At 46.6% G+C, this 27880-nt stretch overlaps 1 protein-coding gene across 18 annotated transcripts in view; it reads left to right on the top strand.

Moving 5' to 3' along the window:
• Window positions 1–27880, top strand: part of GULP1 (GULP PTB domain containing engulfment adaptor 1) — a 1948673-nt gene that overhangs the window by 1884591 nt on the left and 36202 nt on the right. For all 18 annotated transcript variants that reach the window (XR_011314670.1, XR_011314673.1, XR_011314671.1 and 15 more), the window contains one exon: window positions 10069–10207. Coding sequence is in view for 12 of the 18 variants with exons in the window: in XM_069733778.1 (XP_069589879.1) it covers window positions 10069–10207 (139 nt within the window). In the remaining 6 variants the exon portion in view is untranslated. The remainder of the gene's footprint in view (window positions 1–10068; window positions 10208–27880) is intronic.

Genomic DNA, 27880 nt, shown 5'->3' on the forward strand with positions numbered 1-27880 from the left:
TGGTGGTGCAGTGCTTCCTGAAAAGTTATCTGGGGTTACCCGACCTGCTCCTGAAGGTGCGCAGACTTTGATCGCACATCCGCCGTTCGCACGTACACTCCAGCTGTATGCAGAACCATCATCGATCTTTGAACCTTCCCCAGCATCGCCTAATCATCGACGTTGCAACAAGGTGGAACTCCACACTGCACTGCTTCAGAGACTGTGCGAACAGAGGCGTGCTGTTATGTATTTGTGGGAGGAAACACATACACGGGCAGGCAGTTGGATGGCAGACATGGAGTTGTCAGGTGTGCAGTGGTCGAAGCTACAAGACCTCTGTCAAGTCCTTCAGTGTTTTGAGGAATGCACACGGCTGGTTAGTGCAGACAACGCATGAGCATCCCCTAATGCGTCTGCTGATGCAAAGTTTGATGCACATAAAGGAGCAGGCGTCTGCAGCCGAGGATGAGGGAAGCAATGATGACAGTCAGCCATTGTCTGGTCAGGGAAGTCTACTGGACGAGGTGGCGGGCGAAAAGGAGGAGGACGAGGAGGATGATGGGGATGAGTATTTTTTGGATGAGGAAGCTTCTCAGGGGGCAATAGAAACTGGTGGCGTTGCAAGGCCAGGTTCAGGGTTTTTGAGGGAGGCAAGTGATGTTGATTTGCCCGAAAGTGCTCCTCAACCCAGCACAAGCAGTGAATTGACAACTGGAACATTGGCCCACATGGTGGATTATGCCTTGCGTATCCTAAAAAGGGACCCCCGCATTATAAAAATGATGACCGATGATGATTACTGGTTGGCCTGCCTCCTGGATCCATGCTATAAGGGGAAACTGCAAAACATCATGCCACATGAGAACCTTGAACAAATATTGGCAACCAAACAAGCAACTCTGGTTGACTGTTTGATTCAGGCATTCCCAGCACACAGCGCCGGTGATGGTTCTCACACGAGCTGCAGGGGGCAACAGGGCAGAGATGTTAGAGGTGCACAAATCAGAAGTGGCGTTGGACAGAGGGGTTTTCTGACCATATTGTGGAGTGATTTCGCAATGACCGCAGACAGTACAGGTACTGCAGCATCAATTCAAAGTGACAGGAGACAACATTTGTCCAGTATGGTTACTAACTATTTTTCCTCCCCTATCGATGTTTTCCCTCACCCGTCATTCCCATTTGATTACTGGGCATCCAAAATAGACACCTGGCCTGAATTGTCCGAATATGCATTGCAGGAGCTCGCTTGCCCAGCAGCTAGTGTGCTATCAGAAAGAGTATTCAGTGCTGCTAGTTCAATACTGACCAAAAAAAGACTCGTCTGGCTGCCCAAAATGTTGATGATCTAACCTTAAAATGAACCACTCATGGATTTCAAATTATTTTGCCCCATCTTTCCCGGCTGACACCTAGCTTTCCTTTAAAAAGGTCTTGCTTTTGGACTGGTCTTACTGAGTGTTCCAATTTCCCCATTTGCAGCTGCTGTATGTCCAGCATACGACATGTTTACACCTCCCTAAATGGGCTGACTCCCCCCACGGGGCCGTGGTCTCGCCACTTGGCGAAAGCACCCGTGAGAGTGTCGTTTGTCTGAAGAGGTGGGTGTGCCTACTTTTGGTCAATGGCACTGGCATCGGGTCCCTCATAGTACAATGAAGTGTCTCTGGCGGTGGTGGCGCGCACCCAACGTCAGACACACCGTTGTAACTTGAGGGGCCTTGGGCCAGTACCACCGGGCACGAGAGAGTGCCCCCCACTCCCCAGCTCAAACTGTGCTCTACCACTTGCAAAATTATCTGTCACTGCTCCACCGCTGTTTAGTCTATGCGGTGAAATCCTTCAACGCCTGGCACTGACAATACCAATTTGTTGACATGTATGATGCTACTTAAAATTTTCAGTGGCCCTGTCCTACATTTACACCAGTAAATAGTTTGCGCCAAATAACAATGTCTGAAAGTCAGCAGAGGAGCCCACCCCTGTACCTAAGTATGCCACCCTTTTTATTTTTTGTTTTGTTCTTTTGCAAGACATTAACATCTATGTATTATTTTGGAGTATTAACTGTGTCAGACACTCCTTCCAATAGTCCTCCGCTGACCATACCAATGCTGCCTGTGTACCCATGGAACCTAATTAAAAGTGCATAGAGCCTACTTTTTTTATTTTAGGCCTACTAAGTCTGTCTGCGGTCCCTCCTTCCAAAAGTCCTCCACTGACCACACCAATGCTGCCTGTGTACCCCTGCAAGATAATTAAAACTGCATTGAGCCTACTTTATGTTAGGCCTACTAAGTCTGTCTGCGGTCCTTCCTTCCAATAGTCCTACACTGACCACACCAATGCTGCCTGTGTACCCCTGCAAGATAATTGAAACTGCATTGAGCCTACTTTTTTTATTTTAGGCCTACTAAGTCTGTCTGCGGTCCCTCCTTCCAATAGTCCTCCGCTGACCACACCAATGCTGCCTGTGTACCCCTGGAACCGATTTAAAAGTGCACAGAGCCTACTTTTTTTATTTTAGGCCTACTAAGTCTGTCTGCGGTCCCTCCTTCCAATAGTCCTCCACTGACCACACCAATGCTGCCTGTGTACCCATGTAACCTTTTTCAAACCTGCTTTGAGCCAACTTTGTGGTGTAAGGCCTACTAGCAGTGTCTGTCTTTGCCACTCAATACAGCTGTCCTCTTAAAAAAAATGACCTGCAATTGTCAGGTTTTCGGAATTTTAAAACTGCAGTGGGGCTACTAACAGTGTCTGCCGCTCCAAGGTGTTCTCCAGGTTGCCTTTCCTGACCTTCTATCTTCAGGCTCTTGTTAAATAATTGTTAAATGGAACAAATGCAGTGGGGCTACTAGTTTGGTTGGGGTATACTAACGGTGTCCGGCACTCCTTGCTGTTCTCCTCCACTGAACAAAGCAGTGCCGCCTGTTTACTACTGTTACCAATTTTGAACTGCATTTAGACTACTTACTGATTTGGGCCTACTCACTGTGTCAGCCTCTCATTACAGTTGTCCTCCACTGAACAAAGCAATGCCGCCTGGTTAGTCCTGTTACCAATTTTGAAATGCATTTAGCCCACTTTATTCTTTGGGCCTATATCTGGGTTTCCTCCTCATCCTGCCCATTGCCCAGCCAGTGCTAGATGAGTCTGCTGGTACATTGACCCAGACCGCTACATTCCCCTTGCACGCTACCCAGCCAGATTCTGACCCTGCTGAAAGTGAGGTTCCCCTTCCCCCATACTATACCACCTTACACGGGGACAAAGAGGAAGGTGCAGATGAAAGTGCAGGTTCCTTCATCAGGTGGGGGGGAATACTTGTTGGCGACGTCACTGGCACAGGGCCCCTCATAGTACGCAAAAGTGTCGCTGCCGGTGGGAGGTGCCCCCGCCGTGCAAACACACAGCCGTACTTTGAGGGGCCCTGTGCCAGTGCAATGCGAACGAGTGGCCCCCTTCCTGCTTGCTCAGGATCACAGCACTTGCAAAGTTGAAATACTTACCTCTCCCTGCTCCACTGCCGTGACGTGGTCCACGTTTCCTGGGCCCACTAAATACTTGACCCAGCCCAACCCTTCACAACTTTAGCCAAATGACCCGCAATGTCCAATGCCTAACTATTATTATAAAGTAAGTTAAGATTGACAAGCTTCAGTACCAAAAATGGATGTTTTTGCCATTAAAATGGGCACTGTAGGTGTTTTACTGGCCTCCACTCACTGCTGACTATGCTTCCCCATTGACTTGCATTGGGTTTCGTGTTTCGGTCGATCCCCGACTTTTCACGATAATCGGCCGATTTCACTCGACTCGACTTTTGAGATAGTCGGGTTTTGCGAAACCTGACTCGACCCTTAAAAACTAAAAGTTGCTCAACCCTAGTCACAAGCCATCAAACAAAGAAGAACTGGTAAAATGTTTGCAATAGTAGCAGTGTGAAAGACTGGTGGAAAGCATGCCATGATGCATGAAAGCTGTGATTAATGGTCATGGTTATTCCTCAAAATATTGATTTCTGAACTCTTCCTGAGTTAAAACATTAGTATTGTTGTTTCTAAATGATTATGAACTTGTTTTCTTTGCATTAATTGAGGTCTGAAAGCACTGTTTTTTTTGTAATTTTGACCATTTTCAGAAAAAAAATACAAAATATATTGCTTGGAAATTCGGAGACATGTTGTCAGTAGTTTATAGAATAAATGAAAAATTTACATTTAACTCAAAAGTATATCTATAAAGAGAAAAATCAGACAAACTGAACATTTTGCAGTGGTCTCTTAATTTTTGCCAGAGCTGTATATTGGTAATGCTACTCACTCATCTACCCACAGGGGTAGACACGGGAGCATTTCTTCTGCAGGTTTATTCATATACCATAAGCCACTGCAGGGTTGAACAACACAAACATGGCCTTCTCTGGCAAAATGGGAAACAAAAGATAATGTATAGTACAGTCCATATGAACTCATGGATCCGCTCACTCGGGGTGCAATCAACAGAGTCTAGCAAAGTTGCACATAAACACTTCTCTGGAGCTTCCTGCCTCCTGATCTGATCCACAGACAGAGAAAAAGACTCAGTGGTCAGACATTTAACTTGTCCAACCACATCCTTGGGGAGGAGATATGGTGAGTGACCATCGCATTCATCTCTTTCAGCCACTCACAAAAAAGCACAACCCTGTCATGCATGATTAACCCCTCTCAGCTCATAACATGCTGGAGCAGAACTTCTGGGTTTTTACATAATGGAAGATAGCAATCTTCGTGATACATATCTCCCCTCACATTTATTAGTGACCCTGTCACATATCCCCCTCTACCTAAAGCAGGGGGTTTGGGCACCTTCAGCTTCCAAACAGGGAATTCAGGAGAGTACAATTGCATTAACGTGTAACTTTCCATGTCTATGCTCTACATGCAAACTAAAGTCCTGGTGGCCTAAGAACTACCTAGTCACTTAAGCATACTTACCCTTATTTTCCCTTAACCATCTCAGAAGTGCAAGGTTTGACACTAGTTTGAACATACAGACTAGTAGGTAATACTACGTATATTCACAGCCCATTTTATAGCTATACATTCTTTCTCGACAATGACAATTTTTCTCTACCGGCTCATTTACAGGATGGGATATTCTTCACCCTTTATCTCTTGAGACATCATGGCTCCTAACCCGACTTCTGAAGCATACGTCTGGACCACAAATTCTTGGCTAAAGTCTGGTGTAACCAAGACAGCTGTGTTCATAGGGCCAGCTTCAGCTCTTGGAGTGCCATCTCTGTACATTTGGCCATCGTCAATTAGGTGCCTTTAAAGGTACCTTCACACATAACGATATTGTTAACGATATCGTTGCTTTTTGTGACGTAGCAACGATATCGTTAAGGAAATCGTTATGTGTGACAGCGACCAACGATCAGGCCCCTGCTGGGAGATCGTTGGTCGCTGATGAAAGTCCAGAACTTTATTTCGCCGCTGGACTCCCTGCAGACATCGCTGGATCGGCGTGTGTGACACCGATCCAGCGATGTCTTCACTGGTAACCAGGGTAAACATCGGGTTACTAAGCGCGGGGCCGCGCTTAGTAACCCGATGTTTACCCTGGTTACCAGCGTAAAAGTAAAAAAAACAAACACTACATACTTACCTACCGCTGTCTGTCCCCGGCGCTCTGCTTCTCTGCACTCCTCCTGCACTGACTGTGAGCGTCGGTCAGCCGGAAAGCAGAGCGGTGACGTCACCGCTCTGCTTTCCGGCCGCTGTGCTCACAGTCAGTGGAGGAGGAGTGCAGAGAAGCTGAGCGCCGGGGACAGACAGCGGTAGGTAAGTATGTAGTGTTTGTTTTTTTAACGTTTACGCTGGTAACCAGGGTAAATATCGGGTTACTAAGCGCAGCCCTGATCTTAGTTACCCGATGTTTACCCTGGTTACCCGGGGACCTCGGGATCGTTGGTCGCTGGAGAGCTGTCTGTGTGACAGCTCTCCAGCGACCAAACAGCGACGCTGCAGCGATCGACATCGTTGTCGGTATCGCTGCAGCGTCGCTGAGTGTGAAGGTACCTTAAGGTGATCCCTCAGTGGTGTGGCAATCATGATGAACTTTGAGATAAACCACCAGTATTATCCCATAATTCCAAGAAACACCTTCATCTGCTTCTTGTAAAGCAGTTGTGGCCAGTTCTGAATTGCCTCGAACTTGTTTATTTGTGTCTTGATTCTGTGTCTCCTGATGACATACGTAGCCTAAGTACATGGCCTCTTCCTTCCCTATGGCACATTTTTTCGAATTTATCGTCAACCCTGTTTTTCTCAGAGCATCCAGAATTGCCTGTACCTTTGGTAGATGAGTACCCCAGTCAGGGCTGAAGACCACAATGTCATCAAATTAGACAGTGGCAAACGTTTTATCAGATCTAGGATCCAATCCATAGCCTTCTGTAAGGTAGCTAGGGCCCCTTGCAGTCCAAAGGGCATTCTGGTGTATTAAAAGCACCCATCAAGTTATGAGAAAGCAGTCTTCTCCTTGGCACTCTGGGACATGGGGATCTGCCAGTAGCCCTTTGTCTGGTTGAGGGTTGTAATGTACCTCGCGGGACCAAGTCTCTAAATGAGTTCATCAAAGCGGGTCATCGGATACACATCCAAACTGAATACCTTATTCAGCCTGCAATAGTCATTACAAAACCGACACTCACCATGAGGCTTTGGCACGAGGATGATGGGGCTAGACCGTTCACTTTTTTACTCTATGAGGCCGAAGTCTAGAATTCTCTTCACCTCGTTTGAGATTACCTCACAGCGTGCTTCTGGAAACTTATATGGCTTAAGGTTAAACCTTATATGTGGCTCTGTCAGAACATCATGCGCCACCACCTGCGTATGCCATGGTTCCACTGCAGGAGTTCCCCACAGTATTGCTACTGAGTCTCTGCAATTGTAACATCCTCTATTTTAGCTTTAGGAAAAGCTCCCAGGCAAGGGGCTTCCAATGATTCCAGATCTCGCCACAGCTTTAGCAAGGTCACTAGGTGCAATTGCTGGGGCTTCCTCGGCCCTGGCTGGAGGACCTTGAAATGAACCTCGCTCAGTTTTTTTTAAAGTGCTGCGGAATATGTTAGCGCTATATAAATAAAATTATTATTATTATTTTCCTTGGTTCAGTGTGGCCACTAGGCTCATTGTAAATTGTTGTTAACGCATTTATTTCTATGAGTGCAATTAATTTGCAACATGCTTTGAGCTATGTATTTTACAACTAACATAGGTACATATAGTGCTTCAATATAATTTTTCTGGCATTTGATGACCCTGTTGTCTAATAACCCCTGCATTTGCAACCTTATGAGATCCATTTTACCCTCCCTTTTGCATTTTCCTTTTCTGTTTCATTATTTTTAAACTGTATAACTAAATAAATCATGTAATCTTTTTTCATGGTTACTCTAGCCAGAGTAATATCTCCGTGTATACTCGTCTCTGTGTATACAACAAATGCCCACAAGTTTGTCAGGGATCAACTGATGGGTAGGGTTAGCACTGATTAGGTTCACCAGCATTCCTTAGTTCATGAGTCCAAATACCATTTAACCATTAACTAACATGGCACACACCTGCGGCTCCTCACCGGGTTGACAGTCCACACTACAGGTCGGATATGTGTAGTATGAGCATTGCTTCCCTAAGTTGCAGTCTATTGGTTTTGGGGACATAGGACACTGGGCAGCTATGTGTCCAGGGTTGTGACATTGCCAACAAACCACATCCTTAACAAAAGTCTTTGGTGAACCCTCAATGGAATTGAGCTATGTATTTTACAACTAACATAGGTACATATGGTGCTTCAATATAATTTTTCTGGCATTTGATGACCCTGTTGTCTAATAACCCCTGCATTTGCAACCTTATGAGATCCATTTTACCCTCCCTTTTGCATTTTCCTTTTCTGTTTCATTATTTTTAAACTGTATAACTAAATAAATCATGTAATCTTTTTTCATGGTTACTCTAGCCAGAGTAATATCTCCGTGTATACTCGTCTCTGTGTATACAACAAATGCCCACAAGTTTGTCAGGGATCAACTGATGGGTAGGGTTAGCACTGATTAGGTTCACCAGCATTCCTTAGTTCATGAGTCCAAATACCATTTAACCATTAATTAACATGGCACACACCTGCGGCTCCTCACCGGGTTGACAGTCCACACTACAGGTCGGATATGTGCAGTATGAGCATTGCTTCCCTAAGTTGCAGTCTATTGGTTTTGGGGACATAGGACACTGGGCAGCTATGTGTCCAGGGTTGTGACATTGCCAACAAACCACATCCTTAACAAAAGTCTTTGGTGAACCCTCAATGGAATTTTGACGACACACGTTTGTGACTCTTGGTCCCTTCCATGGTGAGCCGCCCGCCCCCTTTTGGGTATTCCAGTATGATGAAGTGACAGTGTCCGGTTTTCTTAGGGATTTCTCAAAAAACTGGTGCCGCTCCACTAGGCAAACCAGGTTGTCCGCAGGTTGGTTACTATGTATTGCTACAAATTATTTTTTCCATGTTGTCGGGCTGTATATCCATTGGGCTGTATATTCATGCTGCACTTGCACTTTATTCAAAATCAACTTGATTATTCCCTGAGGTCTACTACCTTATCAATTATTTCATAGTCCTTCATTGTTGCAGCTATCCATTGTACTTCATACCCACCTTTTTTGTTTCCTTGTTTGGATCTCTTTTTATTCCATGTCTTTTAACGGTTTGTCAATAAAGATTTATTATTTTATTTATCTTCTGTATGTCTTTTTTTTCATCTCCTCACATTTTCTCTATATCGATGCTTTAAGACAGAATACTTTTTTGTGGTTTATTTGCTTTATTGGTTTTAAATTGATAATAAAATAAAAATGGCAGTCTGCAATGCAAAAATACAGCCCTTAGCTCCGCTGATGGAAAATAGTTATGAGTCTCAGAAAACGGCTTCATGAGCCTTTTTACAAATTCTAGAATTTTACAATGACATTTTTTTCACCATTAAAATAAAATGATACACAAGATTGGGGGTCTTAAAAATAGTACTGACCTGAAGAATTATTTTACTTTATAGTGAAAGCCATAAAAACAAATGCAAAAGAATGGCAATTTTATTTTTTAGATTTCTTGGCATTTGGAATTTTGTTTCCCATTTTCTAGTACATTGTTTGATAAATGGTAAACCCCAACTGGTCCTTGAAAAATCAAACTGACATACTTTTATGTCAATGGGAAAATTTAAAAAAGTTATGACTCATGGAAAAATAAAAAAAAGGAACTTGCAAAGAACAAAATTGCCAGTGGCTGGAAGGGGTTACATTTGTTTTCAAGGTTCTAATATAAAAGTGGAAAAGTATTTCACAGTTTATGCTAAAATACTTTCCTGTAAGTGAATTATCAATTCTATTTCAAGTGATTGCACCACAAAAATAGCCTGTTTATAAATGTCTTATTAAAATATGCTGATTTATGCATTGCCATTTAGTTTTTTAATTTTATAATTAATAATAAATTACATTTTAATTTTACACTTGTTTTTTAGGGAAGCTGTAATTTTTTTTAGTTTATTGCAAAAGTAGAGAAACACTGTAAATTAATGTTTCAATAGGGCATATGATTGCCATAAAGATAGGTTCTACTCTACTCTATTCCATAAGAGTAGGCAGCTGTGTATTACAGAAATTATTCAATTACATCAATGGGTGTTGTGTATGTAGTAATACATTTCCTCATTATCTGTATCTAATGATAACAGCTGATTAGCTGAAGTTTCATTAGCTGAACCCGTAGATACCAACATTTTTTTAGGGAAGTGCTTAATCACATAGTGTGATAGCCTCCCTAAATGGACAGAGCTTTTAAGTTGCTTTCCTTAAAATATTACCTGTGCACCATAAAGTGACATGATAAAGACAATAAAGCCATATTGAATGCTAAGATGTCATACATAACTGTGTTTATAGCAATTGGTATGCATGATTTGTGCATGATTCATGTGATATTTCTGACTAGTGTCAATAATTCTTATGCTAAACATTTTTATTTTAGGCTGGCAGTATGACACCAAAATCTCCTTCCACTGATATTTTTGACATGGTTCCCTTTACCCCACTTTCTTCTGGATCAACAACACCTACAAAAAATGGTACACAGTTTCCATCTGTGCCAAGCAGGTCAACTGAAATAAGTAAGTAATAATTAGGTTATTAGCCACCAAAAATGTGAAAAGTCTAAAGACTGGGATTTCAAATTGAACAATGCTTCACTTGTTCTCTAATGAATCCAGACAGAAGGGCATCTTCTGTTTTATTTACACAGTGCCAATCCTCACTCTATATACAGTATATGGAAAGAATTGTAACTGTACCTGATTTAATGTTTACTACTACAACTGGTTTCTGCCCTCCCCTATATTAATTGTTCTGCTTTACATCAAGTCTTATTTACTATACTTCACTACTCCAAATATTTTGTTGTGTGTACATGTGACTCTTCAGACGCTGTTGTAAACCATGCCTGATGAATAGCAATCATATTTTTTATTTAGATTGCCTCAAAATATTTTTAACATATTCACCCCCTTACAATTCTGAGGGTGCATATACAAGAAAGATTAGACATTAAAGGGTAATTGGTAACATCAATACAAACAATAGAAGTGAGTGCTTTTCTCCAAACTTATCATTAACAGTATACTGAAATAGGGGTGACCCAAAACATGCATGTATTATTTAGTCTAATCAGTGTTAGAATAACTAAGGGTGTTCATGTAAAGCTGCACAATCTTTACCGTCATAGGCGTAGCTAGGGTTTTGGTTCAGGGGGGCAAAACTTCTGAGTGGGCCCCTAACCAGGTAACCTTGATTACAACTGGGTGATGCACCCTAATAGTGGAGGAGAACCTCAGCAGATGACCCTCACTGAAAATAATCTCTATATAAAGATCAACATAGATATTACTGCCATATGGTCAGAGGTAGATACCAGTCCTACAGAACATATAAGAGATCACAGCACAGTTACAGATAATGACTTACTGCTGACGTCCTTTCCCAGACCAACATGACAAGCTCTTCCAGCCATGACTCGGCTGCAGAGAATACAACAAAGACACATGTCACTTCTCATATTCCAGCCATCACCATCTATTCCCAACCTGCACAAACTCCTCATCCTGCTGATACCCCAATGCTACTGCCGTATGTGTCCCTAATACTGCACCTGCTGTGTAGTTCTCTGTGCCTTCTGAATTCTAAAGCACCTCTCTATAATATAGTATTGTCGTGTGCAATTGCCCTAGAAAACAGTACCCGTATTTTGCCCCCTAGAGAGTAATAATGGTCTGTGTGTCCCTGTGATAGTCACAGTAACCTGAGTTCCTCTATAACAATAAGTGCCCACTTTACATTTAATTATGTCCCGAGTCTCCCCTCTCTAAAGCTCCCCTATACACAGTATGATGCTCCTTTATACACAGTATAATGCCAGCTCACTGTATAGTACCACCCACACAGTATACTGACCCCTTAGTAGCCTCCAAACTGTTTGATGGCTCCAACACTGTATGATGGCACCCTCACTGTAATCACCACACTGTATGATGGCCCCTTCACTGTAATCCCCACACTGTAGGATTACTCCTCACTGTAAACTCCACAATGTATGATGCCCCTTTAGATAGCCTCCATATAGTAAAATGCACCAGATAGTCCTAAATGTAGTATAATGCACTCCCCACAATATAATATAATGCACTCCACATAAGCCTCTATATAGTAAAACACATTCCCCATAAGCCTCCATATAGCATAAAGCACTCCCCATAGGCCTACTCTATATTGTTTGATCCACCCGCCATAGGCAGACTCTACAGCACAAGGCAGCACCCATAGGCAGACTCTATAGATCAAGGCAGCACCTCATAGGCAGACCATGTAGTTGAAATTAGTACCCCCATAGGCAGACACTGTAGTATAAAGCAGCACCCTATAGGCAGACACTGTAGTATAATACAGCATCCCCATAGGCAGACCCTGTAATATAAAGCAGTATCCCTATAGCCAGACCCTGTAGTATAATGCAGCACCCCATAGGCAAACCCTGTAGTATAAGACAGCACCCCCAAAAACAGACCCTGTAGTATAAGGCAGCACCCCACAGGCAGACCCTGTAGTATTAGACAGCAACCCACATGCAGACCCTGTAGTATAAGGCAGCACCCCATAGGCAGACCCTGTAGTATAAGGCAGCATCCCCACAGGCAGACCCTATGGTATAAGACAGCACCCCCATAGGCAGAACCTGCAGTATAAGGCAGCATCCTACAGGCAGACCTTGTGGTATAAGATAGCACCCTCATAGGCAGACCCTGTAGCATAAGGCAACACCCCATAGGCAGACCCTGTAGTATAAGGCAGCACCCCTCAGGCAGACCCTGTAGTATTAGGCAGCACCCCGTAGGTAGAACCTGTAGCCTAAGGCAGCACCCCACAGGCAGACCCTGTAGTATAAGACAACAGCCTCATAGGCAGACACTGTGATACAAGGCAAAGCCCCATAGGCAGACCCTGTAGTATAAGGCAGCACCCCAATAGGCAGACCCTGTAATATAAGACAGCACCCCCATAGACAGACCCTGTAGTATAAGGCAGCACCCTATAGGCAGACCATGTAGTATAAGACAGCACCCCACAGGCAGACCCGGTAGTATAAGGCAGCACACCCATAGGCAGACCCTATATTATAAGGCAGCACCCCTCAGGCAGACCCTGTAGTATACGGCAACGCCCCCATAGGCAGACCCTGTAGTATAAGGCAACACCCCGCAGGCAGATCCTGTAGTATAAGGCAGCACACTCATAGGCAGACCCTGTATTATAAGGCAGCACCCCTCAGGCAGACCCTGTAGTATTTATTCAACCAAATGTCCCAAAGATACTAATTGGCACTTCAAAATCAATTAATCAACATATAAGGAGCTCAGTACGTATTAACCCCTGAGTCCAAAAGAAGAGAACCAATAAATTCCCATAAAATGTATTATTTTATTAGCAAAAGATTAAAATTCAACAGGTATGATACAAATACAAAAAACACCCAGGGGACCAGAAATACACCCTTACTAATATATCATGATGGTATATCACCACCTATGACTGCAGAGCAAGGATTCCACATTTACAAAAAGATGATCAATATTATAGACCGTTTAAATATAGCCCAATCTGTCCAACACATACAATAAAACATTATACAGTGCCTTAAACGGGCATACTTATTACATCCTACAAATGTAGGCACAGATGAAGAGCATATATTACCTCACAATAGTAGAATAAAATAGAGGGTCCAATATCTGGTAGTTGTATAGAACAGTGGATCCGATGTGGGTGATTCCGGGTGATTCCGTGCTCCCCTGCCGCCCCGACGCGCGTTTCGCCCTTGGCTTCTTCCGGGGGCGTCGCCCCCATAGGCAGACCCTGTAGTATAAGGCAGCACCACCATAGGCAGACCCTGTAGTATAAGGCAGCACCCCTCAGGCAGACCATGTAGTATAAGGGAGCAGCCCCATAGGCAAACCCTGTAGTATAAGGCAGCACTCCATAGGCAGACCTTGTAGCATAAGGCAGCACACTCATAGGCAGACTGTGTAGTATAAGGCAGCACCCCACAGGCAAACCCTGTAGTACAAGGCAACGCCCCTATAGGCAGACCCTGTAAAATAAGGCAGCACCACCATAGGCAGACCCTGTAGTATAAGGCAGCACCTCGCAGGCAGACCCTGTAGTATAAGGCAGCACCCCCATAGGCAAACCCTGTAGTATAAGGCAGCATTCCCATAGGCAGATCCTGTAGTATAAGTCAGCACCCCACAGGAAGACCCTGTAGAATAACACAGCACCCTCAGAGGCAGTACCTGTAGTATAAAGCAGCACCCCACAGCAGACCCAGAAGTATAAGACAGCACCCCACAGGCAGACCCTGTGGTATAAGACAGCACCCCCATAGGCAAACCCTGTAGTATAAGGCAGCATTCCCTTAGGCAGAACCTGTAGTATAAGTCAGCACCCCACAGGAAGACCCTGTAGAATAACACAGCACCCTCAGAGGCAGAACCTGTAGTATAACGCAGCACCCCTCAGGCAGACCCTCTAGTATAAGAGAGCACCCTCAGAGGCAGATCCTGTAGTATAAGGCAGCACTCCATAGGCAGACCTTGTAGCATAAGGCAGCACACTCATAGGCAGACTGTGTAGTATAAGGCAGCACCCCACAGGCAAACCCTGTAGTACAAGGCAACGCCCCTATAGGCAGACCCTGTAGTATAAGGCAGCACCCCACAGGCAGACCCTGTGGTATAAGACAGCACCCCCATAGGCAGACCCTGTAGTATAAGGCAGCACCCCAAAGGCAGACCCTGTAGCATAAGGCAGCACCCCTATAAGCAGATCCTGTAGTATAAGGCAGCACACTCATAGGCAGACCCTGTAGTATAAGGCAGCACCCCTCAGGCAGACCCTATAGTATAAGGCAACGCCCCCATAGGCAGACCCTGTAGTATAAGGCAGCACCCCCAAACGCAGACCCTGTAGTATAAGGCATCAACCCCATAAGCAGACCTTGCAGTATAAGGCAGCATCCCACAGGCAGACCCTGTAGTATAAGGCAGCACCCCACAGGCAGACCCTGTAGTACAAGGCAGCAGCCCCATAGGCAGACCCTGAAGCCTAATGCAGCACCCCACAGGCAGACCCTGTAGTATAAGGCAGCAGCTCATAGGCAGACCCTGTAGTATAAGGCAGCACCCCAATAGGCAGACCCTGTAGTAGAAGACAGCACCCCCATAGACAGTCCCTGTAGTATAAGGGAGCACCCCATAGGCAGACCCTGTAGTAAAAGGCAGCATCCCACAGGCAGACCCTGTAGTATAAGGCAATGCCCCCATAGGCAGACCCTGTATTATAAGGCAGCATGACCATAGACAGACCTTGTAGTATAAGGCAGCACCCCGCAGGCAGACCATGTAGTATAAGGGAGCACCCCCATAGGCAAACGCTGTAGTATAAGGCAGCATCCCCATGGGCACACCCTGGATTATAAGGCAGCACCCCTCAGGCAGACCCTGTAGTATAATATAGCACACTCAGAGGCAGAACCTGTAGTATAAGGCAGCACAATCATAGGCAGACCCAGTAGTATAAGACAGCACCCCACAGGCAAACCCTGTAGCGCAAGGCAATGCCCCAATAGGCAGACCCTGTAGAATAAGGCAGTACCACCATAGGCAGACACTGTAGTATAAGGCAGCACCCCCATAGGCAAACCCTGTAGTATGAGGCAGCATTCCCATAGGCAGACCCTGTAGTATAAGTCAGCACCCCACAGGAAGACCCTGTAGTATAAGACAGCATCCTCAGAGGCAGAAACTGTAGTATAAAGCAGCACCCCACAGCAGACCCAGTAGTATAAGACAGCAACCCACAGGCAGACCCTGTAGTATAAGACAGCAGCCCATAGGCAGACCCTATAGTATAAGGCAGCACCCAACAGGCAGACCCTGTAGTATAAAGCAACACCCCCATGGGTATAGCCTGTAATATAAAGCAGCACCCCATAGGCAGACCCTGTAGTATGAGGTAGCACCCCCACAGGCAGACCCTGTAGTATAAGACAGCACCCTCAGAGGCAGAACCTGTAGTATAAAGCGGCACCCATAGGCAAATCCTGTAGTATAAGACAGCACCCCCACAAACAGACCCTGTAGTATAAGGCAGCACCCCACAGGCAGACCCTGTAGTATTATACAGCAACCCACACGCAGACCCTGTAGTATAAGGCAGTACCCCACAGGCAAACCCTGTAGTACAAGGCATCGCCCCCATAGGCAGACCCTGTAGAATAAGGCAGTACCACCATAGGCAGACCCTGTAGTATAAGGCAGCACCCTGCAGGCAGACCCTGTAGTATTAGGCAGCACTGCCATAGGCAAACCCTGTAGTATAAGGCAGCATTCCAATAGGCAGACCTTGTAGTATAAGTCAGCACCCCACAGGAAGACTCTGTGGTATAAGACAGCACACTCAGAGGCAGAACCTGTAGTATAAAGCAGCACCCCACAGGCAAACCCTGTAGTACAAGGCAACGCCCCTATAGGCAGACCCTGTAAAATAAGGCAGCACCACCATAGGCAAACCCTGTAGTATAAGGCAGCACCTCGCAGGCAGACCCTGTAGTATAAGGCAGCACCCCCATAGGCAGAACCTGTAGCATAAGTCAGCACCCCACAGGAAGACCCTGTAGAATAACACAGCACCCTCAGAGGCAGTACCTGTAGTATAAAGCAGCACCCCACAGCAGACCCAGAAGTATAAGACAGCACCCCCATAGGCAGACCCTGTAGTATAAGGCAGCACCCCAAAGGCAGACCCTGTAGTATAAGGCAGCACCCCTATAAGCAGATCCTGTAGTATAAGGCAGCACCCCCAAACGCAGACCCTGTAGTATAAGGCATCACCCCCATAAGCAGACCTTGCAGTATAAGGCAGCATCCCACAGGCAGACCCTGTAGTATAAGGCAGCACCCCACAGGCAGACCCTGTAGTATAAGACAGCACCCCATAGACCGTCCCTGTAGTATAAGGCAGCACCCCATAGGCAGACCCTGTAGTAAAAGGCAGCATCCCACAGGCAAACCCTGTAGCATAAAGCAGCTCTCCATAGGCAGACCCTGTAGTATAATGCGGCACCCCACAGGCAGACCCTGTGGTATAAGACAGCACTCCATTGGCAGATCTGGTAGTATAAGGCAGCACACTCATAGGCAGACCCTGTAGTATAAGGCAGCATCTTTCAGGCAGACCCTGTAGTATAAGGCAGCATGACCATAGACAGACCTTGTAGTATAAGGCAGCACCCCGCAGGCAGACCACGTAGTTAAAGGGAGCACCCCCATAGGCAAACGCTGTAGTATAAGACAGCACCCCACAGGCAGACCCTGTAGTATAAGACAGCAGCCCATAGGCAGACCCTGTAGTATAAGGCAGCACCCCCAAAGGCAGACCCTATAGTATAAGGCAGCACCCAACAGGCAGACCCTGTAGTATAAGACAGCACCCTCAGAGGCAGAACCTGTAGTATAAAGCGGCACCCATAGGCAAATCCTGTAGTATAAGACAGCACCCCCAAAAACAGACCCTGTAGTATAAGGCAGCACCCCACAGGCAGACCCTGTAGTATAAGGCAGTACCCCACAGGCAAACCCTGTAGTACAAGGCAACGCCCCCATAGGCAGACCCTGTAGAATAAGGCAGTACCACCATAGGCAGACCCTGTAGTATAAGGCAGCACCCTGCAGGCAGACCCTGTAGTATTAGGCAGCACCGCCATAGGCAAACCCTGTAGTATAAGGCAGCATTCCAATAGGCAGACCCTGTAGTATAAGTCAGCACCCCACAGGAAGACTCTGTAGTATAAGACAGCACCCTCAGAGGCAGAACCTGTAGTATAAAGCAGCACCCCACAGCAGACCCAGTAGTATAAGACAGTACCCCACAGGCAGACCCTGTAGTATAAGTCAGCACCCCATAGGCAGAACCTGTAGTAAAAAGCAGCACCCCACAGGCAGACCCTGTGGTATAAGACAGCACCCCATAGGCAGACCATGTAGTGTAAGGCAGCACCCCCAAAGGCAGACCCTATAGTATAAGGCAGCACCCCACAGGCAGACCCTGTAGTATGAGGTAGCACCCCCATAGGCAGAACCTGTTTTATAAAGCGGCACCCATAGGCAAATCCTGTAGTATAAGACAGCACCCCCAAAAACAGACCCTGTAGTATAAGGCAGAACCCCACAGGCGGACCCTGTAGTATTATACAGCAACCCACACGCAGACCGTGTAGTATAAGGCAGCACCCCATAGGCAGACCCTGTAGTATAAGGCAGCATCCCCACAAACAGACCCTGTGGCATAAGACTGCATCCCCATAGGCAGAACCTGTAGTATAAGGCAGCATCCCACAGGTAGACCCTGTGGTATAAGATAGCACCCCCATAGGCAGACCCTGTAGTCTAAGATAGGGTTGAGCGACTTTTAGTTTTTTAGAGTCGAGTCGGGTTTCGCGAAACCCGACTATCTCAAAAGTCGAGTCGAGTGGAATCGGCCGATTATCGCGAAAATTCGGGGATCGACCGAAACACGAAACCCAATGCAAGTCAATGGGGGAGCATAGTCGGCAGTGAGTGGAGGCCATGATAACATGTACAGTGCCCATTTTAATGGCAAAAAACATACATTCTTGTTACTGAAGCTTGTCAATCTAAATTTACCTTATAATAATAGTAAGGCATTGGAAATTGGGGGTCATTTGGCTAAAGTTGTGGGGGGTAGGGCTGGTTCAAGTATTTAGTGGGCCCAGGAAATCTGGACCACGTCACGGCAGTGAAGCAGGGAGAGGTAAGTATTTCAACTTTGCAAGTGCTGTGATCCTGAGCAAGCGGGGGGGGCCACTCGTTGGCATTGGCACTGGCACAGGGCCCCTCAAAGTACGGCGTTGTGTTTGCACGGCGGGGGCGCCTCCCACCGGCATCGACACTTTTGCGTACTATGAGGGGCCCTGTGCCAGTGACGCCGCCAACGAGTATTCCTCCCCCCACCTGATGAAGGAACCTGCACTTTCATCTGCACCTTCCTCTTTGTCCCCGTGTAAGGTGGTATGGTATGCGGGAAGGGAAACCTGACTGGGAATGTTGCGTTATGGGTCAATGTACCAGCAGACTCATCTATCACTGGCTGGGCAATGGGCACGATGAGGAGGAAACACAGATATAGGCCCAAAGAATAAAGTGGTCTAAATGCAGTTCAAAATTGGTAACAGGACTAACCAGGGGGCATTGCTTTGTTCAGTGGAGGACAACTGTAATGAGAGGCTGACACAGAGAGTAGGCCCAAATCAGTAAGTAGTCTAAATGCAGTTCAAAATTGGCAACAGTAGTAAACAGGCGGCACAGCTTTGTTCAGTGGAGGAGAACAGCAAGGAGCAGCAGACACCGATAGTAGGCCCCAATCCAACTAGTAGGCCAAATGCAGTCTAACATTAACAACAACTTAACGAGAGCCTGAAAATGGAAGTTCAGGACAGGAAACCAGGAGAACAGCAAGGAGCGGCAGACACTGTTAGTAGGCCCCAACCCAACTAGTAGGCCAAATGCAGTTGTTCCATTTAACAACTATTTAACAAGAGCCTGAAGATAGAAGCTCAGGAAAGGCAACCAGGAGAACACCTTGGAGCGGCAGACACTGTTAGTAGGCCCCAACCAAACTAGTAGGCCCTCTGCAGTTTTAAAATTCAGATAGGCTGAAAACCTGATAATTGCAGGTCATTTTTGTAAAGAGGACAGCTGTATTGAGTGGCGCAGCCAGACACCACAAGTAGGCCTTACACCACAAAGTTGGCTCGACGCAGGTTTAAAAAAGGTTACATGGGTACATGGTCTGCATTGGTGTGCTCAGTGGAGGACAATTGGAAGGAGGGACTGCAGAAAGACTTAGTAGGCCTAAAATAACAAAATAGGCTCTATGCAGCTTCGATTATGTGGCAACCTGGAGAACACCTTGGAGCGGCAGACACCATCTCTACGACCCAGACCCAACTTGTAGGCCTAATGCAGTGTTGTTTCAACAACTACTAAACGAGAGCTAGAAGCTCGAAGCTATGGAGAGGAAACCTGGGGAACACCTTGGAGTGGAAGACACCGTCTCTACAACCCAGACCCAACTTGTAGGCCTAATGCGGTGTTGTTTTCAACAACTACTAAACGAGAGCTTTAAGATTGAAGCTATGGAGAGGCAACCTGGAGAACACCTAGGAGCGGCAGACACCGTCTCTACAACCCAGACCCCAATTTTTGGCCTAATGCAGTGTTGTTTCAACAACTACTTAACGAGAGCTAGAAGATAGAAGCTATGGAGAGGCAACCTGGAGAACACCTTGGAGTGGCAGACACCGTCTCTACGACCCAGACCCAACTTGTAGGCCTAATGCAGTGTTGTTTCAACAACTACTTAACGAGAGCATGAAGATTGAAGCTATGGAGAGGCAACCTGGAGGACACCTAGGAGCGACAGACACTGTCTCTACGACCCAGACCCAACTTGTAGGCCTAATGCAGTGTTGTTTCAACAACTACTTAACGAGAGCATGAAGATTGAAGCTATGGAGAGGCAACCTGGAGAACACCTTGGAGCGGCAGACACCATCTCTACGACCCAGACCCAACTTGTAGGCCTAATGCAGTGTTGTTTCAACAACTACTTAACGAGAGCTAGAAGATAGAAGCTATGGAGAAGCAACCTGGAGAACACCTTGGAGCGGCAGACACCATCTCTACGACCCAGACCCAACTTGTAGGCCTAATGCAGTGTTGTTTCAACAACTACTTAACGAGAGCATGAAGATTGAAGCTATGGAGAGGCAACCTGGAGAACACCTTGGAGCGGCAGACACCGTCTCTACGACCCAGACCCAACTTGTAGGCCAAATGCAGTGTTGTTTCAACAACTACTTAACGAGAGCTAGAAGATAGAAGCTATGGAGAGGCAACCTGGAGAACACCTTGGAGCGGCAGACACCGTCTCTACGACCCAGACCGAACTTGTAGGCCTAATGCAGTGTTGTTTCAGCAACTACTTAACGAGAGCATGAAGATTGAAGCTATGGAGAGGCAACCTGGAGAACACCTTGGAGCGGCAGACACCATCTCTACGACCCAGACCCAACTTGTAGGCCTAATGCAGTGTTGTTTCAACAACTACTTAACGAGAGCTAGAAGATAGAAGCTATGGAGAAGCAACCTGGAGAACACCTTGGAGCGGCAGACACCATCTCTACGACCCAGACCCAACTTGTAGGCCTAATGCAGTGTTGTTTCAACAACTACTTAACGAGAGCATGAAGATTGAAGCTATGGAGAGGCAACCTGGAGAACACCTTGGAGCGGCAGACACCGTCTCTACGACCCAGACCCAACTTGTAGGCCAAATGCAGTGTTGTTTCAACAACTACTTAACGAGAGCTAGAAGATAGAAGCTATGGAGAGGCAACCTGGAGAACACCTTGGAGCGGCAGACACCGTCTCTACGACCCAGACCGAACTTGTAGGCCTAATGCAGTGTTGTTTCAGCAACTACTTAACGAGAGCATGAAGATTGAAGCTATGGAGAGGCAACCTGGAGAACACCTTGGAGCGGCAGACACCGTCTCTACAACCCAGACCCCAATTTTTGGCATAATGCAGTGTTGTTTCAACAACTACTTAACGAGAGCTAGAAGATAGAAGCTATGGAGAGGCAACCTGGAGAACACCTTGGAGCGGCAGACACCGTCTCTACAACCCAGACCCAACCTGTAGGCCTAATGCAGTGTTGTTTCAACAACTACTTAACGAGAGCATGAAGATAGAAGCTAGGGAGAGGCAACCTGGAGAACACCTTGGAGCGGCAGACACCGTCTCTACGACCCAGACCCAACTTGTAGGCCTAATGCAGTGTTGTTTCAACAACTACTTAACGAGAGCATGAAGTTAGAAGCTATGGAGAGGCAACCTGGAGAACACCTTGGAGCGGCAGACACCGTCTCTACGACCCAGACCCAGCTTGTAGGCCTAATGTAGTGTTGTTTTAACAACTACTTAACGAGAGCATGAAGATTGAAGCTACGGAGAGGCAACCTGGAGAACACCTTGGAGCGGCAGACACCGTCTCTACAACCCAGACCCCAATTTTTGGCATAATGCAGTGTTGTTTCAACAACTACTTAACGAGAGCTAGAAGATAGAAGCTATGGAGAGGCAACCTGGAGAACACCTTGGAGCGGCAGACACCGTCTCTACATCCCAGACCCAACTTGTAGGCCTAATGCAGTGTTGTTTCAACAACTACTTAACGAGAGCATGAAGATTGAAGCTATGGAGAGGCAACCTGGAGAACACCTTGGAGCGGCAGACACCGTCTCTACGACCCAGACCCAACTTGTAGGCCTAATGCAGTGTTGTTTCAACAACTACTTAACGAGAGCATGAAGATTGAAGCTATGGAGAGGCAACCTGGAGAACACCTTGGAGCGGCAGACACCATCTCTACGACCCAGACCCAACTTGTAGGCCTAATGCAGTGTTGTTTCAACAACTACTTAACGAGAGCTAGAAGATAGAGGCTATGGAGAGGCAACCTGGAGAACACCTTGGAGCGGCAGATACTGTCTCTACGACCCAGACCCAACTTGTAGGCCTAATGCAGTGTTGTTTCAACATCTACTTAACGAGAGCATGAAGATTGAAGCTATGGAGAGGCAACCTGGAGAACACCTTGGAGCGGCAGGTACTGTCTCTACGACCCAGACCCAACTTGTAGGCCTAATTCAGTGTTGTTTCAACAACTACTTAACGAGAGCATGAAGATTGAAGCTATGGAGAGGCAACCTGGAGAACACCTTGGAGCGGCAGACAATCTTAGTAGTCCCCAACCAAACTAGTAGCCCCACTGCAGTTGTTCAATTAAAAAACTAATTAAGATGAGCCTGAAGATTGAAGCTCAGGAAAGTAAACCAGGAGAACACCTTGGAGCGGCAGACACCGTCTCTACAACCCAGACCAAACTTGTAGGCCTAATGCAGTGTTGTTTCAACAACTACTTAACAAGAGCTTCAAGCTAGAATCGAGGGAGAGGCAACAGAGAGAACACCTTGGAGCGCAAGACTCAGTTTGTAGACCTCGACGAAACTTGTGGCCCCAATGCAGTTTTATAATTCTGTCAAGCTGAAAATCCGCTTTTTTTTTTTTTTTAGAGGAGGACAGCTGTATTAAGTGGCGCAGACAGACACAGCTAGTAGGCCTTACACCACAAAGTTGGCTCACTGCAGGATGACAGAAAGTTATATGGGTACATGGTCGGCATTGGTGTGCTCAGCGGAGGACAAATGGAAGGAGGGACCGCAGACAGACTTAGTAGGCCTAAAATAAAACAATTAGGCTCAAATCAGTTTGAGTTATCTTGCAGAGGTACACAGGCAGCATTGGTGTGTTCAGCGGAGGACGATTGGAAGGAGTGTCTGACACAGTTAGTATTCCCCAAAAATAAATAGATGTTAATGTCTTGCAAAACAACAAAACCAAAAAACAAAAGGGTGGCATACTTAGGTACAGGGGTGGGCTCCTCTGCTGAGTTTCAAACATAGTAATTTGGCGCTAAGTATTTACTGGTGTCAATATAGGACACTGACCCTGACTATTTTAACGAGCATCATACATGTCAACAAATTGGTATTGTCAGTGCCAGGCATTGAAGGATGTCAGCGCATAGACTAAACATTGGTGGAGCTGTGAGAGATAATTTTGCAAGTGGTAGAGCACTGTTTGAGCTGGGGGGGGAAACTCTCTTGTGGCCGGCGGTACAGGCCCCGGGCCCCTCATGTTACAACGGTGTGTCTGACGTTGGGTGCACACCACCACCGCCAGAGACACTTTATTGTACTATGAGGGACCCAGTTGCAGTGCAGTCAACAAAAAGTGGGCACACCCACCTCTTCAGACAAATGGCACTCTCACAGGTGCTTGCGCCAAGTGGTGCGACCACGGCCCCGTGGGGGGAGTTAGCCCATTTAGGGAGGTGTCAACATGTTGTATGCTGGACAAACAGCTGCTGCAAATTAAAAGATAGGAACAGTCAGTAAGACGAGTCCACAAGCAAGACCTTTTTATAGGAAAGCTAGGTGTCAGCCGGAAAGGTGGGGCAAAATACTTCGAAATCCATGAGTGGTTCATTTTAATGAAGGTTAGATCATCAACATTTTGGGTAGCCAGACGAGTCCTTTTTTCGGTCAATATTGAACCAGCAGCACTGAATACTCTTTCTGATAGCACACTAGCTGCTGGGCAAGCAAGCTCCTGCAATGCATATTCTGCCAATTCAGGCCAGGTGTCTATTTTGGATGCCCAGTAATCAAATGGGAATGACGGTTGAGGGAGAACATCGATAAGGGATGAAAAATAGTTAGTAACCATGCTGGACAAATGTTGTCTCCTGTCACTCTGAATTGATGCTGCAGTACCTGTCCTGTCTGCGGTCATTGCGAGTTTCAGGCAAATCTACGTCACTTGTCTCCCTAAAAAACCAGAACCCGGCCTTGCAACGCCACCAGTTGCTATTGGCCCCGGAGAAGCTTCCTCATTCAAAAAATACTCATCCCCATCATCCCCCTCGTCCTCCTCTTCGCCCGCTACCTCGTCCTGTAGACTGCCCTGACCAGACAATGGCTGACTGTCATCAAGGCTTCCCTCTTCCTCGGCTGCAGACACCTGCTACTTTATATGCATCAAACTTTGCATCAGGAGACGCATTAGGGGATGCTCATGCTTATTATGGTGTTGTCTGCACTAACCAGCCGTGTGCATTCCTCAAAACACTGAAGGACTTGACACAGGTCTTGTAGCTTCGACCACTGCACACCTGACAACTCCATGTCTGCCATCCCACTGCCTGCCGGTGTATGTGTATCCTCCCACAAATACATAACAGCACGCCTCTGTTTGCACAGTCTCTGAAGCATGTGCAGTGTGGAGTTCCACCTTGTTGCAACGTCGATGATTAGGTGATGCTGGGGAAGGTTCAAAGACCGCTGATGGTTCTGCATACGGCTGGAGTGCACGGGCGAACGGCGGATATGCGAGCAAAGTCTGCACACTTGGAGGAGCAGGTCGGGTAACCCCGGATAACTTTTCAGGAAGCACTGCACCACCAGGTTTAAGGTGTGAGCCAGGCAAGGAATGTGTTTCAGTTGTGAAAGGGCTATGGCAGCCATAAAATTCCTTCCGTTATTACTCACTACCTTGCCTGCCTCAAGATGTACAGTGCCCAGCCATGACTGAGTTTCTTGCTGCAAGAACTCGGACAGAACTTCCGCGGTGTGTCTGTTGTTGCCCAAACACTTCATTGCCAATACAGCCTGCTGATGCTTGCCACTAGCTGTCCCATAATGGGACACCTCGTGTGCAACAGTGGCAGCTGCGGATGGAGTGCTCGTGCGACTGCGGTCTGTTGACGAGCTCTCGCTTCTGCAGGAGGACGAGGAGGAGGGGGGGCGAATGCCTACAGCCAACTGTTTCCTAGACCGTGGGCTAGGCAGAACTGTCCCAATATTGCTGTCCCCTGTGGACCCTGCATCCACCACATTAACCCAGTGTGCCATGATGGACACGTAACGTCGCTTGCCATGCCTACTGGTCCATGCATCTGTTGTCAGGTGCACCTTTGTACTCACAGATTGCCTGAGTGCATGGACGATACGGTCTTTTACATGCTGGTGGAGGGCTGGGATGGCTTTCTCGAAAAGAAGTGTCGACTGGTAGCTCATAGCGTGATACAGCGTAGTCCATCAGGGCTTTGAAAGCTTCGCTTTCAACTAACCGGTAAGGCATCATCTCTAAGGAGATTAGTCTAGCAATGTGGGCGTTCAAACCCTGTGTACGCAGATGCGAGGATGAGTACTTCCTTTTCCTAATGAGAGTCTCGTGTAGGGTGAGCTGGACAGGAGAGCTGCAAATTGTGGAACTAGCTGGGGTGCCGGTGGACATGGCAGACTGAGAGAGGGTTGGAGATGGTATTCTTGCTGGTGCCCTACATGCAGTGTTTCCTACCACGAACCTGGTGATTCCCTGACTGCTTTGGCCTGGCGACGAAACTTGCACATTTAGTGCAGGTGGTGCCGGAAATGGTGGGCTTACAGTGAGGAAAGGGATGTAGCGTTGCTGACTAGCTTCATTGGCCGAGGGTGCTACAACCTTAAGGGACGTTTGGTAGTTAGTCCAGGCTTGCAAATGCATGGTGGTTAAATGTCTACGCATGCAACTTGTATTTAGACTTTTAAGATTCTGACCTCTGCTTAAGGTAGTTGAACATTTTTGACAGATGACTTTGCGCTGATCATTTGGATGTTGTTTAAAAAAAATGCCAGACTGCACTCTTTCTACTATTGGATACCTTTTCAGGCATTGCAGACTGAGCTTCTTTAACCGGATGGCCATGCTGTCCTACAACTGGTTTTGGCTTTGCCACGCTTTTTTGGCCAGATACGGGCCTGGCACATGGAACCTGTTGCGATGTTGATGCCTGCTGCGGCTCCTCCTCCTCCGCTTCAGAGCTACTGCCACCTGCACCCTGTTCCCCCAATGGCTGCCAATCGGGGTCAACAACTGGGTCATCTATGACCTCCTCTTCTATCTTGTGTGCAACTTCGTCTGTGTCACCGTGTAAGCCGGTGGTATAGTGTTCGTGACGGGGCACCATAGTCTCATCAGGGTCAGATTCTGGATCAGTACACTGCGAGGGCAATGTTCTGGTCTGAGTCAAAGGAACAGCATAGTATTCTGGTTGTGGCTGTGCATCTGTGCATTCCATGTCCGATTCAACTTGTAATGGGCATGGCCTGTTAACTATTTCACTTTCTAACCCAGGAACGGTATGTGTAAAGAGCTCCATGGAGTAACCCGTTGTGTCGCCTGACGCATCCTTCTCTGTTGTTCTTGGTGAAGAAGACAAGGAAGCGACTTGTCCCTGACTGTTAACATCCACTAACGACGCGGTGCTTTTCCACTTAGCAGTTTCAGAAGAGGAGGCGAAAGAGCTAGAGGCAGAGTCAGCAAGTAAAGCCAAAACTTGTTCTTGCTGCTTCGGCTTTAAAAGTGGTTTTCCTACTCCCAGAAAAGGGAGCGTTCGAGGCCTTGTGTAGCCAGACAACGAAGCTGGCACAACAACTCGAGACTTAGGTGCTATATTGCTTTTCCCACGACCACCTGATTCTCCACCACCACTACCATCATTACCAGCTGGCAATGACCGCCCACGGCCACGACCTCTTCCACCAGACTTCCTCATTGTTTGAAAAACATAACCAAACTAACGGTATTTGTTACTGTAAAACCAGTTACAAGGTGAACTCTAACTTCTGTTGGATTTATATATCCCTTTATAGGTGGGTGAGACTGCAGGGAAAATCAGGCCCAATGTAAAACAGTACACAGCTTCAGTGGCAGATATGCCACTAACAGGACTGACGCAGATGCACACACTACCAATAAAAATCTCCCCCCCTTTTTTTTTTTTAGTGAGAATATTGAAAAATTGTGGCCCACTCTTATACAATAAAATGTTATGTGGCATAACATGAAAGACAGATGCCACACACAGGACTGGCACTGAGGCAGAAATGCCAATCTTACTCTCCCACAATTTTTTTTTTCCTGGGAGAATTGTCAAAAAATCTGGCACCATGTTACACACTAGGTTTTATGTGGCACAAAATGAGAGACAGATGGCACACACTGGACTGGCACTGAGGCAAAAATGCCAATCTTAATCTCCCACAATTTTTTTTTCCTGGGAGAATTGTCAAAAAATCTGGCACCGTGTTACACACTAGGATTTATGTGGCACAAAATGAGAGACAGATGGCACACACTGGACTGGCACTGAGGCAAAAATGCCAAACTTAATCTCCCACTATTTTTTTTTCCTGGGAGAATTGTCAAAAAATCTGGCACCATGTTACACACTAGGTTTTATGTGGCACAAAATGAGAGACAGATGGCATACACTGGACTGGCACTGAGGCAACAATGCCAAACTTAATCTCCCACAAATTTTTTTTTCCTGGGAGAATTGTCAAAAAATCTGGCACCGTGTTACACACTAGGATTTATGTGGCACAAAATGAGAGACAGATGGCACACACTGGACTGGCACTGAGGCAAAAATGCCAATCTTAATCTCCCACTATTTTTTTTTATTTATGGGAGAAATGGCAAGAAATC

This window comes from Ranitomeya imitator, chromosome 7 (genome assembly GCF_032444005.1).
Source record: "Ranitomeya imitator isolate aRanImi1 chromosome 7, aRanImi1.pri, whole genome shotgun sequence".
In the NCBI taxonomy this organism is placed as follows: Eukaryota; Metazoa; Chordata; class Amphibia; order Anura; family Dendrobatidae; genus Ranitomeya; species Ranitomeya imitator.